The sequence below is a fragment of the Chenopodium album genome, chromosome 23 (genome assembly GCF_948465745.1).
Source record: "Chenopodium album chromosome 23, dcCheAlbu1.1, whole genome shotgun sequence".
Lineage (NCBI taxonomy): Eukaryota > Viridiplantae > Streptophyta > Magnoliopsida > Caryophyllales > Amaranthaceae > Chenopodium > Chenopodium album.
In genome coordinates this window covers 3,613,522-3,626,739 of record NC_137856.1, presented here as the reverse complement: position 1 = coordinate 3,626,739, position 13,218 = coordinate 3,613,522, and the positions used below count along the sequence as shown (strand labels likewise).

The window sequence follows — 13,218 nt, the reverse complement described above, 5'->3', positions numbered from 1 at the left end:
AATAATGCCCTATTCAATGTCACTAATTAATGAAGAGAAATGTTATTTTATATACAAATTGAATAATGTATAATTTGCCAATGAAAAGTTTTTATTATACAATATACATTATTATACTATGAGATATCGTCAAATTATATATTATTCAATTTGTATTAAAAAAAAAAACAGATCTCTTCACTAAATAATGACGTTGACTAGGGTGTTATTATTTATAGTAATAAACTTATACTTATTGATGACCTAATATATTTTTTTTAGTAACGTGGTAGATTTTTTTAGTAACATTGTTGAATGTAGGACCCACATACAATATGTAGATCAAATTATTAATTTTTTTTTTTTATGATGGGGATTTTTAGTTCAGTGTTTGTACATTATAAAATTTTAAATAAAAAAAAATAACTAGAGTTTTTAATTAATTGTTGAACAATGGTAACAATATTTATAAGTTAAATTCTTCAAAAATGTGTTAATAATCATGGAATAGCTCAATACCATTTTAACTTTCTACTAATCTAATTGCATTCGAGTATATATTTAGGTAGAAAAATGAATTGAATATAATTAATAATACTAAACCAACATAAGATAAAGTTTGACTAGTAAATTGTACTCACTACAAAGAAAAATTAAATAATGGTAGAAAATAAATATTTAAATAAATAAATAATAATCATACTCTTGTACGGACCAAGTTGCAATAGCATTAGCACATAGCACACCAGATGCGAGTCTTTAGCATTTGTCATGTGGGTCGGGCTAATGGTACTCTACTACTCTAAAACAGACCATAACTAAAAAACCCTAGCCTCCTTTTCTCTCTTCTCTCTCCTAAACTTAGTCTCCATTGTCAATTTTCAAGGGGCTTCCATCGGATTTCACCGGTGGAAAGCCCCAATCTTTATTTTCTTTTAAGCCTTTTGTTTTGCGTTACAATAATGTCTCCCTCGAAAGAAAGGGTTTATCTCCTTCAAAAGACAAGGTTTTTTCGATCTCCTTCGAAAGACAAGGTTTTTCGTACTCCTTCGAAAGACAAGGTTTTATTTGTGCTTAATTTGGTCTCCGGTTGTGCGGAGCTACTATTGATTAGGGCTCGGATTCGGGTTACGGAATCAGCACAAGAATTAACTTTCTTACAAATTTGTGAAGTGACGACGAATCCACTCAAAAAGTTGTATGAGACAACGAATCGAGAATATGCCGAATTGTTATATTTATGTATTTGGATTCTTAGCCCTTCCCCGATTAATTCTTGTTTGATTTTGTTAAATTCGTTTTCATTATCGTTCATTGTCAATTGTAGATGTCGTATGGCTTATATTAATGAAATTTAGTGTCCTTTGGGACTTCTTTAAAAAAAAAACAGACCATAACTAGTTGGTTGAATTAAATTACTCATTTTTATTCATTTTTTAAAATTTTATTTTTTTATGTTTTTTTTCAAAAATTTATACAATTAAGGCGTTGTTTTTCTTAAGGTAAGGGTTTGATACATGAATACTTTCGTATTTGATAATTTTCAATTAGGTTGAAGGCAAACTAGTCTTGGTAAGAGACGTTAAGACTATATTCAATCACATATAAACTTAATGAATTTCAATACATATAAATTTTAATGAATTTTCAACTTGAAATCAATTAATGATGGACTAATGGTAACATGGTGTAGCCCAATCGACTTATTTGTTGGTTATCCTTTTTTCTCTTTTTAAAGTGAGATTATTAAATAAGTGAAAAAAAAAAAATCAATTGTACCACGACCACCATCTCTAAGGATACTAACAGTAGCCACCACAACTACACTTACCCCTCTCCCCACGAAATCAATATGACTTTTCTATATCCCACCATCATATGCCCTCCCTCACTATTGAGATTGGATTGGAATCATGTATGGGTTATACTACTATGAGTTTGATGCATAACCTCCAAGCGAGTGAGCGACCCATGCCTTAAAAGTATTGGTAATTGAACATAATGCGGCTTACTTCAAATTCATCAACAGATTCATTCGAAAATTCCATACTAAAATCAATTGGCAATAGGTGAATCATTGATGTGAGTTAACAAAAAAAAAAAGGGTAAGTTTTGTTGATGTCACAATTAAGCAATTATTACGAAGTACTTTTTTCGTTTTTATAGTTATTTCATTTTAATTTGATATGTTTGTCAGTGTGTAATTTTGACCATTAATATCTTTAATTAATCTGAATGTGATGATGATGCACAAAATGAATGGTAATATTATGCACTATGTATGGAATTATATATGCATGAAATGAGTGGTATAGTGACCTATGGAGATGGGCATGGGAAACAAATCTTAAAAAAGAATCAAAAGAAAATGGCCTCTCTATGTTTGCACCTGCTCAAGATATGGTAAAGCAGCCCTTCAATTTCCCATTATTTCACACCTTAGCTAAAAGGCACCATTGCTTACATCACCTGTATCCTTTTCAGGATTTTCGTGGACCCCTTCTTCCACCATTCTTTTCTCACTCCATCAATTTTTTTTCCTTTTTTTTTTCTTTCTTTTATTTCTTCCTCTGTTTCACTTCTCCTTGCCTCTTCCTTTTTTCACTAATTTATTTATTTATAAGTGCTTGATTAAATAAGGATATGTTCAATTTATTTGTTCTGATTTTCTAAATTGACTTAACTATACATTTATACATATTGTATAATAATTAATTAAATGCAGAATTAAACAAAGTTTAGCAATGATCAAATTCAATTAAAAAAGTAGGGTCAATTAAATCAAACTAAATATACTTATTTTGATCTATTCATTTTTCAAGGCTTGATTTAAATCAAATTGCCATGTATCTTTAGTTTCATATTTGTAAAATTATTACGAAAATTAGATATTTGAAAAACACACGTTGAGACGAATCTAACAAGATTCCACTTGATTATGTTTTTTCTTACATTGACATACAACTAAGGTCAAATTTCAATCAAATCAAATTAAGCCATATTAATCAGATTTTAAAAAATTCAGATTAGTCAGATTACCTTATTTCACATGAAAAGAACAAAGCCTTAAAGAACTATTTTTTAATATTTTTTTCGAATATACCTAAAAGATTTCCCACGTTACAATTATTATTTACCTACATCTACTTTTTTTTTTTTTAAACAATTTACCTACATCTACTTTAGGCACCATTCTTTCTACCTTACAAGAAAATATTCAATAAAAACAATTTAAATCCATTGATTATTGTTTTAAAAGAAAAGATTACGCTCCATAATAATTAATTAAGTTTAATAAATAACAGGTGAACAGAACAAGACCTTTAAACAGAGTTATAATCTACGGGTTTTGTTTAATAGTAGCATTGAATTGCTTAGCCTGTAATTCAAAAAACCCACTTGGAAAATCCTGTTACCCAAATCTGGTCAGATCTTACTTTGTGGGATTTTGGTGTTTATTTTTATTTTCTTTGGTTTTGTGGGTGGGTCTTATATCAACAGAAAACCCAATATATCCCTCTTTCTTCTATTCCCCCCCACTCTTTTCTCCCCCTTTCTTTGCATACCCAAATCCCACCACCACTCTCAGTTTCCCACCAACAAAAACATCAACAAATCACAAACTTTTTTGTGCTTCTTTCAACAAAACTTTAAAGTAGATTAAATTCCTTCTAATAGGTTTGTCTAATTATGGGAATGGCAGCTGAACCTCAGTTTCATGTTTTAGCTGTTGATGATAGCTTAATTGATAGAAAGCTCATTGAGCGTCTTCTTAAGACCTCGTCTTATCATGGTACAAGTACTAGTCCTATATGCACGCGATGCGTTCGCATATGTTTTACTAGTCCTTTATGCACGCGATGTGTTAGTAGAGTTTATAACATTTTTATTGGTTGTTTTTTTTGGAACAGTTACAACAGTGGATTCTGGCAGTAAAGCTTTAGAATTTCTGGGATGGCAAGAACAAGAGCCACCTTCAATTTCACCTGATAATCAACAGGTTAATTTTCATTCTTATTCCTTAAAAAAAAGGATGATTTAATTTTTGCATAAAAACTATTGACATTTTCATCTGATTAATTTCTATCATTTCAATTTTCTTATTCAGGAAGTAGTAGAAGTGAATCTAATTATTACAGATTATTGTATGCCTGGAATGACTGGCTATGATTTGTTAAAAAAAGTCAAGGTATTCTTTTCTCTTTTTCAACTTTTTTTTTTCTTCTTTATATTAGTATGTCTTAATTTGTTTTTATCTTTTATTTAGTGCCTTTTTGACTGTCTTTTTACTGCCATAATCTAAAATAAGTCTGAAAAATTCCTTTTAGATGGGATATGATTTTCTGGGTTTTTTTTTTTTTTCCCTTCTTTTTAAGGATATAATTAGGAATTTAATTAAATATATTTGTGTTCTGTTTCTTCTTCTAGAATCAACAAGAGGGAAATATGAATTTTATTTTATTTTTAGGTTATATTTGAGATAAATCTTCTTATATTTGCATCCACACAAAATTTGATTTTGGAATTTGGATATTTTAATCTGTTTTTTTTTTTTTTTTTTTGTTAGAATTATTCTGTCCACTTCTCTAACGTTGTCCTGCTGTTTTTGTATTGCTGCTAATAATGAATTTCCTAGGATTTTGTAGTTCTTATTAACCCAAATTAAAAATATTATCCGATCAAGAAATTGAGAAGAAAAGAAAATTTTGGGGAGTAAAAGAAGTGATGATTTTTGGTAATTAGTCAATTAATTTAAATAAGTTATTATAAATTAGAAAGTTCAAGCTTTAGTGGCACCTCTTTCTTTTGTTCTGTGGGTTAAAATTTATGCAACTGATCTGCTGTTTAGCTTTTTAAAAACCCTTTGTATTGGCGCTAATTTTATGCTCAATAAAACATAAATCATCAGGCTCCTTATTTTCCAATGTGAATTTTGGCATCAACGGCCCCTTTGGTAAGCGGTCATAACTTTTAATTTAGGGACGGATGGAGTATCAATATAACTTTGTAAATAAAAAACAGGTTGGTAAATGAAGTCCATCCCCAAACAAGTGTGTTTTTTCTTGATTAATAACAAAAAGATTTTAGATTTTTATGACTATCAAATTCATTATCATTCGTGTGATTTATGACCACTTGCAAATGGACCGTAAAGGTGCAAATAAAAGGAATTAGCTGGACTGCTGATTGTTGTATGAATTACTAGTGATAAGCGAGTAGTGCAAAAGGTAGTGCAAAACGCCGAGTTGGTGAAAATATATGTTGGATTACTATGATTTAAATGAAATTTTTTCAAATGAGCTAAATATGTTGATATATGGTCCAGAATCTGATATTCAGTGTTCATTTCTGCAGGAATCCTCTTCACTGAGAAACATACCTGTAGTTATAATGTCATCTGAGAATGTCCCTTCTAGAATTACCAGGTAAAAACCAACAAATGGTATAAAGTTGTAAGAACATTGCGTAATTTTGACATTCCTTACCCTTTAAAGGAAAATGTGTTTGTTTGGAAATAGTTGCGACAATGTCACTACTTTACTCTGTTAGAAATCGAAACATTGACCAAATAGGAATTATATCTAATGTATCAGATGTTTAGAGGAAGGAGCAGAGGAATTCTTCCTTAAACCAGTGCGATTGTCGGATGTAAATAGGCTTAAACCCCATATGTTAAGAGCCAAATACGGGCAACAACAACAGCAAGACATGCTTGAAGTTGAAGCCTGTCAAATACCCGAAGTCATATCTAGCCATCAGCCACACCATGAACAACGAGTACAAGAACCGCAATCACAACCACAACTGCAACAAGAACAAGAAACGGAACAAAAAACTGAAGAACAACAACAACAACAACAATCACAGCAACAAGTACATCAACAACAGAACAATAATAGCAAGAGAAAATCCATTGAACTGATGGAAGATGGACTGTCACAAGATAGAACAAGACCTAGATTCAGTGGTCTGACTACTGTGATCTGATTAGTAAAACTTTCCCTTTATTTTTTTCTTGGGTAGTTTAATCAAATTAGATCTTGGTTAATTTTTTTCATTTACCCCGTAATTTTTTTATAATCGCCTTTTCGTTTCTTTTTTCCTTATATACCCTTAGAGGGTTTGTAGAGATGATAAGGAGAGATGTATATTATGAAGGGTTGGGGGGACAGAAAGAGAGTTTTAATTAATTAATCTCATGGTTAAACCTGTATACATCATCTTACACTGAACATAAATGTAATTTTTCCAATTTTGTTTTACATATTAATAGAAGAGTTATTGACAGGATTAACAGGGTAATAACAGTTAATTAACACTTAATCCAAGAATTTGCTGTTATCTATAGGAGACAATTAGCATAAACCCACCTGGATTAATGTTATTATATAGTGATAATATGAATAATTTTTATATAATTTAGTGTGCAGATTTCTGACACTTTTATGAGTTGGATAGAAGTCATGTTTAGGTTGTCAAAAACTATGTTAAACACTTTTGATTTTGTTTAACATTTTTTTTTAACGAAACGTATTAATCCCCAGGTTTCGTTAGCAAAAAAAAAAAGAAAAAAACTATGTTAAACAGAATCAAATCTTTTAATATTTTCATATTGCAAACTTTGCTCCTAAAGTTATGGTTATATGAAAATCATGCCATGTTTGTGGCAAAGCACAAATTTAACATCTGAAAATCACAGAAATTAATTTTTTTATAAGAATATTCTCATGTTACTTGCTGATTGCCTTGTCCTTTTTCCACCTAATAGAGATTATGCTTTGGTCTACAACTAATGAACTTCTGTATTTAGTCAATGTTGCAATTTTGAACTTTTCATACTTCGAGAGGGCAAATTTTGAGTTAGAGACACCCTAATTATACAGTTTAACCGGTTGGATATAGTAGTCTACATGGTGTAACCAACCGGATAATATTGACTTTAAAAATATTTTATATTTCAGGGGTTGTGAGAGGGTTGCGTCGCTGACGTGGTGTCAACTGTTGTTTAGGAAATCTTGGAATGTGGACTAAGACGTTCAATAGGTATCTTAGTATGATTGGTTTGCAGACTTTAGTGGCCAATAACATAACTAATCAAATCCAATTTGTGAAGTAAATTGGTCATTGGGCTTGAGTGTGGAATAATTTAAGAATAATATCAGAGTTTGTTAGTTCTTTAACCCTCTCATTTTGACCTTGAACATCTGTGCCACCTTGTTTGAAATATTATTGGCTGTTACAACTATTTATTGAGTAATTACTTCTATGGATACAAGACATTAAGATTAGTCCAATTGCAGTTTTTTTAACATTTGTTATTTATGGTCAATTAAACAGAGAGCAACAAGCTATTTTAATTTTTAGCAAATGTATTATATGTTAACTCTTCATGTTACTCTGTATTTTGAGATCAATTTCTACAAATTTTTAAATAAGACCGCATTAACTGTACATATTTTGCAAAATAACATTAGTTAGATATAATTAAAATTCCATAATAACTTAGGGTCTGTTCATATTTACTTATTTTCAGTTCAGTTCAGCTCCAATCAGTTCAGTTCAGTTCAATTCAGCTCCAATCAGTTCAGTTCAGTTCAGCTCCTAATTTCCCCCTCTCATAAAATATTCATTTCAGCTCAATTCAGTTCAGTTCAGCTCCGATCAGTTCAGTTCAGTTCAGCTCCAATCAGTTCAGTTCAGCTCAGTTCAGTAAATGTGAACAGGCCCTTAATGCTTTAATTTCAAATATAAGAGGAAAATGTTAAAGGATTTGCTTTAAATTTAAATAGTAGTTTAATACCTATAAATCCAAAAACTATTTTTAAGTAATTTAATCCTATTTAATAAATAATATTTGATAAAGAATGTTGAAAAAATGTTACTTAAGAAAAATTAAAAACATTATGCATCCTACACCAATGGCGGATCCACGTTGTCACAAGAATTTCGGTATAAATGTTTTGAAACTGAAAGTTATAATAGATTACAATTTTTGTTTCAGTGGTAAAAGGAGAAATGTTAAGGTTTTGGTGAACCCAAGGTCATAGGTTCGAACCCCACTGGCCACTCCCATTAATAAGTGGAAATTTTTCAATATGAATCCCTATAATAAAGTCTGGTTTTAATTTCAATTTTAATTTTCTTATACAACTACGCACGAGTGAGCTACTCATGATTGGAAATCCTGGATCCGCCACTGTCCTACACAACTCTCTTTCGTTGGTAAACTTGGTATAAAATTATTAAGTCCTTGCTTTGGTGATGCTAGGAACCAATATTGTGCTTCAATAATCAGTTTGGCATAACATTGTAAACATGTTGAGTCATATGGATTCCGTCCCAACTTTTCAACTTTTAAGTAAGACCGCATTAGTTGTATATGTTTTTCGGAATAACTTTAGTTAAATAATTAAGACTCCATAATAACTTAATGGTTTATTTTCATATATAAGATCTTGTTTGGTTTAATATTTATTTATGGAAAATTATTTCCCATTTCCTTTGTTTGGTTTATGACGGGGTGAATAATTTTTCCAATGGTGGAAACATTTTCCTTTACAAAACAAGGGAAACCACATTATCCTCTAATTTCCTTATCTCGAATATCTTTTTTTTATTTTTTATTTTTAAAAACTTTCCTATCATACATCCTCATATTTCCACATTCTCTTTTTTTAGTTTCTCTTTTCTTATAAGAACCAAACCATACAAGTGTGGTTTGCACACCGAAGCAAATTAAAGATGTAGAGATTAAAAAATTATTAGGAGATAGATAAAGGCTAGATAAGTACGTAGTAAAGAAATGGACGCATGATTAATGTGAGAAAAATTATAAAAAAAATCCACAACGAACAATGAGCATCGAAATAATTCACTGTATGAAAATAAGAGAGTATAAGAACCCTTAAAAGGGTGAGTAGTATAAGAATACTCTCACTATAAGAACTCAAAAAGGAATTATACAAAAATAGGTATAGTGGATTCATAGAGAAGGTAAATTTGTCGGGAATTATAAGAGGTGAAAGACTTATGTATAAGGTATGACTTCTTGTGTGTATGTGCTGAATGCCCATGACTCATATTTATAGTTGTAGATGGAGTTTGGAAGAAATGGCCGAAAGATTCCAGAAATTCCTCCATCATTCTTGTAACCTTAATATTTTAGAATGTTCACGAACCATGTATTCTAATTGCTTCCAATATCAAGAATTCTCTAGAACATTTAAGTGGCTTGCATGCAGAAAATTTAGCGTGAACCTGGCCCACAATTCAATAAGACCTGAGATTTATATATACACGAAACTGACGTTATATTGAATATAGTGACCGTAATTTTAACATGCTGTCCTTATTTTTTTAAAATAGTAACCTTTATTAAAATTTGTGTCACCTTTAATGTTGTTAAAATTTCCCATTAAAAAATTAACCCTCTTAAACTCCCTCTGTGTTTTAATATAAGTGTTACATTTACCAAATGCGGTCATGTTTTATTAAGTGTTACACTTCCTTTTTTGGTAAAAAAATACAGTGCATTTTAATATATCTCTCCTCCCATGGTCCCACCCAAACTTATTACTATTTTTTTTTTATTATTTCTTTCCACTCACATGAACTATTTGCCAGTTAAAGTGTAACACATATTAAAACACGAAGGGGTAGCTTTTATAATGTCATAATAACTTTTATTTCAATATAATAACTCTTATTTTAATATAAAATAATTTTTTTTTTATTAATAAAACAATCATAATGTCTCTAATGTTAGTGGTCCACTGGTCCACAATAAGTTAGTGTGAACCGAGTCCATTTAAGAATTTGTAACGAGCTTAGATAATTGAGGACCAACAACCATGTTACGTGAATCCGGAAGCCTTTAGAACATGAACCAGTACTCCATCAAAATAATGGGCTTAGAAAATTTGGCCACACCCAACATTTTCCTTAAAAACTAATTTAATTTTCTTCATTCAAAATGTTTATATTAAACCAATTCAAATGGAATTTAAATGGATAGTTAAATATTGAAGGATTTGCTTAAATATTCAATAGTAGTTTAATAGCAATAAATCCAAAAACTATTCATAAGTAATTAAATTATACTTAACAAATTAAATTATACTTAACATTTAACAAACTAAATTTGATCTTAAGAAAAAATTGAAAGCATTATTTATACTAAACAACTCTGTTTTCTTAATCTACTTAGTATAAAATAATTAAGCCCTTGTTTTGGAGATGCTAGGAATGATATTATGCTCCAATAACCAATTTGCCATAACATTATAAGCATGTTGGGTCATATGGATTCCGTCCCAACTTACGCTCCTATCGGGCTGCTCACACACGGGAACTCCTGTTCCACACATTCGAGTTGCATCGTAGTTGTACACATTATTACCCATCCCACAACAAGCTCTTCGCGTTTCATGCCTGTCGAATCCTGCAAAAACATCGACAATAATGATATATTTAGTAATTTAATTTCTTGATTGAAAACATGTAACACTACAACGAATTATGAATCAAATATACTAACCAAGAGAGGCGGCGTTTTGAAGGAGCTCTCTAAGGGCTGTAAAGTAGTCTCCATAGATGATTGTGACCGTCGGATTTTCCCTTTGAAGTTCTCTAATAGTTTGTTGTAGGAAATTGTTTTGGTACGTGGCAAACTCGTTCATTTCTCTTAGACAATGGAGTTCATCATACATGCTTGCGTCGTTTGTTTGATAAGTTGTAAGATAAATTGGCAAACATCCAATTGGAAAGTTTCCAGGAATCACTATTCGTGTTGCACCCAAACTAATCAATTGCTGCATAATTAAACGGTACATATTAGTTAGTATATACGTACTTCATAAATTGTAACATATTGTATATATGAAAAATAAGCTAGTCCGTTAACATCATGAAATTAATACAGTAACCCTTAGCTTAAAAAAAAAAAAAAAAAATATATATATATATATATATATATATATAAAAAAAAAACACGACGACTCACCTCCACGGCTCTTCTAATAGTTCCAATAACAGCGGGCACCATCCCAGACACTTCGTTAATACTTTTCCCACCGAAGAAAGCATAATTGAAGTCATTGCCACCAGATTCGACAATAAAGAGTGCATTGGCAAATTTACGCTTGCAATCTACAAACATAAATTATACAAGTTAGTGTACAAGTTAATCAATAACATTTAACAAGAAATGTTTGATATATTAAATAGCTAGAAGTTATGTTTTAGATAATTTACCTGATGGATTAGGACATATAGAACGCATATGAGACCTAAACCATGATAGTTGCACGGGTAATAAAGAACTACGGGTGGTGCGTGACACGATTCCTCTTGCAGCTAATTCGAATGTGCTAAGCGCTGTTGAGCCAGCAACGGCGAAGTTCACTCCATGATTGAAATTTCCAGTCCGGTCAAGGTATGCGTCAAGGTATGGCAAATTGAAGTGTTCAGCTGAAATTTAACAAGAAAACGTACATAAAGAGCACGTTAGTGTATACGTAATTTTTTCAATGGATAGATAAAAATAATTCTATTAAAAGATTCTAGGTACTCCGCATGTAGTTAAATTTATTTATAGCTAGACTTAGTACTCTGTATATAGATATAAGATAATGTTGTACTTTATGCAACTTTAACACCATTATTTTTATAATTAAATTTTTAGGTTAGAGAAAAATCTTTTTGTAAAATAATTAAATCAGAGATGAACACCAAAAAAAAGTAATTAAACCCTAGATTATGCTTCTTTCGCCCTATACTTTTTTTTTTTGGTAGTACGTTTTCCCTTTACTTTTAAATCCAACACTTTAATGTTTACATTATTGCTCACATACATATACTCTACGGACTCTATATTTTAATTTCTTGAATCGTAAGGGAACATATAGTCAAATCTTGTTAAAATTTCTTAATAAATATTTCTTGAAAATATCAATTTTTAAGTGTAAGAAGTACTCCATTTATCAATAAGCTAAGTGTGATGTAATATGAGATATTTCATACTAGTAATATTAACCTCAAAATAACAAAGAAAATAATCATTAGACGAAGTGCATACCAAAAAAATCGACCATAAGACGTCCATTAGAGCAACGTCCAGTAGGACGTCCGAGGAAGAAGTTTTGTCCATAAGGAGGTCTGCCGCAGCCTGAACGTGCTCCAATTGGATTATCGCGTATTAGATTACCAGTATCAGAGATCGAATCTCCAAATTGATAGATAGCATCAACTCGGGGACGGATTTGATCATGGCGTGCATGGATTATTGGTAAGGCAATAGTAAAGAGAAAGGCAAGAACTAAGAAAACAGGTTTTGTATTGTAAGCCATTGCGATTATTATGGATGAAACTAATAACTTTGATCGAATGAATTTTTTTATCATGAATTAACAATATTTATAGCAATGCTAATATCCTTAATCATGTATGTACGTGTACTAATAGGATTAGGATTTCTAGAGTTATGGAATTATTACTGTTACGTATGCAACAAGAAGTAGTATTTTAGGAAAGTCCTTAAATTTTGGGGACTTGCCCCTTGACTATTGCACAATCTATCTATTCTAATCTAAGTTATTTTATCTAATTTAATTTAATAATTGAGGCAGTTATTAGTATAAAGATTGTAATAAAATTATCGTTTTATTAGATTTAGTACAATAGATTTTTTTTTAAAATATTTTTTTGTTTAACTATTTAAGTGAATATATGTATTGGATAACTAAATTACTCTAACTTGTGTGTCACTCATGGAGTCATGGTTACAATCTTTGAATTTTCTTTTCCTCTGTAAATTATTGTAGATAATCAATAATTAGATTTTATTTATTTTTTTAATTTCATATTTTTGTTTGTTTTGTTTTTTTTTTTTAAAGGATTCCTCTTGCCCTTTTCAAACTCTATGATGTTAAACACTAAACAATTATGATTATTGATTCAATCAACTCATTGGGTTTGGACTTTGGAGGTAAGCAAAATAATGGGCTTTTCTTCTTTCCAAAAAAAAAAAAAAAAAAAAAATGGCTTTTCTTTTCTATGGGCTTGACCTTACTTTGTATTTTGGGCCGTGTAATACCACTGGTGTTGCTTGGCTATTTGCCTATGACCTATTTGGTGGGCACTACTGAGAGCTATTAGTTGGGCCACAATGCTAAAGAATGCTTTTCACCTAGACATGGGTTACATGGCTAAAGAATGTATGTTTCTTATTAAGAGATGGGT

General features: G+C 30.6%; 2 protein-coding genes across 2 annotated transcripts; one reads left to right on the top strand and one right to left on the bottom strand.

Annotated features, from left to right (window-relative positions):
* Positions 1–3,361: 3,361 nt before the first annotated feature.
* LOC145606738 (two-component response regulator ORR9-like) lies at positions 3,362–6,270 on the top strand. Its single transcript, XM_081662563.1, has 5 exons — positions 3,362–3,772; positions 3,891–3,979; positions 4,088–4,168; positions 5,335–5,405; positions 5,574–6,270. The coding sequence occupies exons 1-5, from the start codon at positions 3,670–3,672 to the stop codon at positions 5,965–5,967; spliced, it is 738 nt and encodes a 245-aa protein (XP_081518689.1). The 5' UTR covers positions 3,362–3,669; the 3' UTR covers positions 5,968–6,270.
* A 3,926-nt stretch (positions 6,271–10,196) lies between these two features.
* LOC145609609 (acetylajmalan esterase 2-like) lies at positions 10,197–12,326 on the bottom strand. Its single transcript, XM_081665060.1, has 5 exons — positions 12,056–12,326; positions 11,233–11,448; positions 10,982–11,127; positions 10,517–10,790; positions 10,197–10,420 (listed from the first exon to the last, which is right to left on the bottom strand). Exons 1-5 carry the CDS (start codon positions 12,324–12,326, stop codon positions 10,197–10,199), a joined length of 1,131 nt encoding a protein of 376 aa, XP_081521186.1.
* Between the last annotated feature and the right edge of the window lie 892 nt (positions 12,327–13,218).

Coding starts and splice junctions, on each gene's coding strand:
- LOC145609609 (XM_081665060.1), bottom strand. CDS start 12,326: ATGGCTTACAATACAAAACCTGTTTTCTTAGTTCTTGCCTTTCTCTTT. Junction 11,449..12,055: donor TCTTATGGTCGATTTTTTTG/GTATGCACTTCG, acceptor GTTAAATTTCAG/CTGAACACTTCAATTTGCCA. Junction 10,791..10,981: donor CTATTAGAAGAGCCGTGGAG/GTGAGTCGTCGT, acceptor TTAATTATGCAG/CAATTGATTAGTTTGGGTGC.
- LOC145606738 (XM_081662563.1), top strand. CDS start 3,670: ATGGGAATGGCAGCTGAACCTCAGTTTCATGTTTTAGCTGTTGATGAT. Junction 3,773..3,890: donor TAAGACCTCGTCTTATCATG/GTACAAGTACTA, acceptor TTTTTGGAACAG/TTACAACAGTGGATTCTGGC. Junction 3,980..4,087: donor TTTCACCTGATAATCAACAG/GTTAATTTTCAT, acceptor TTTCTTATTCAG/GAAGTAGTAGAAGTGAATCT.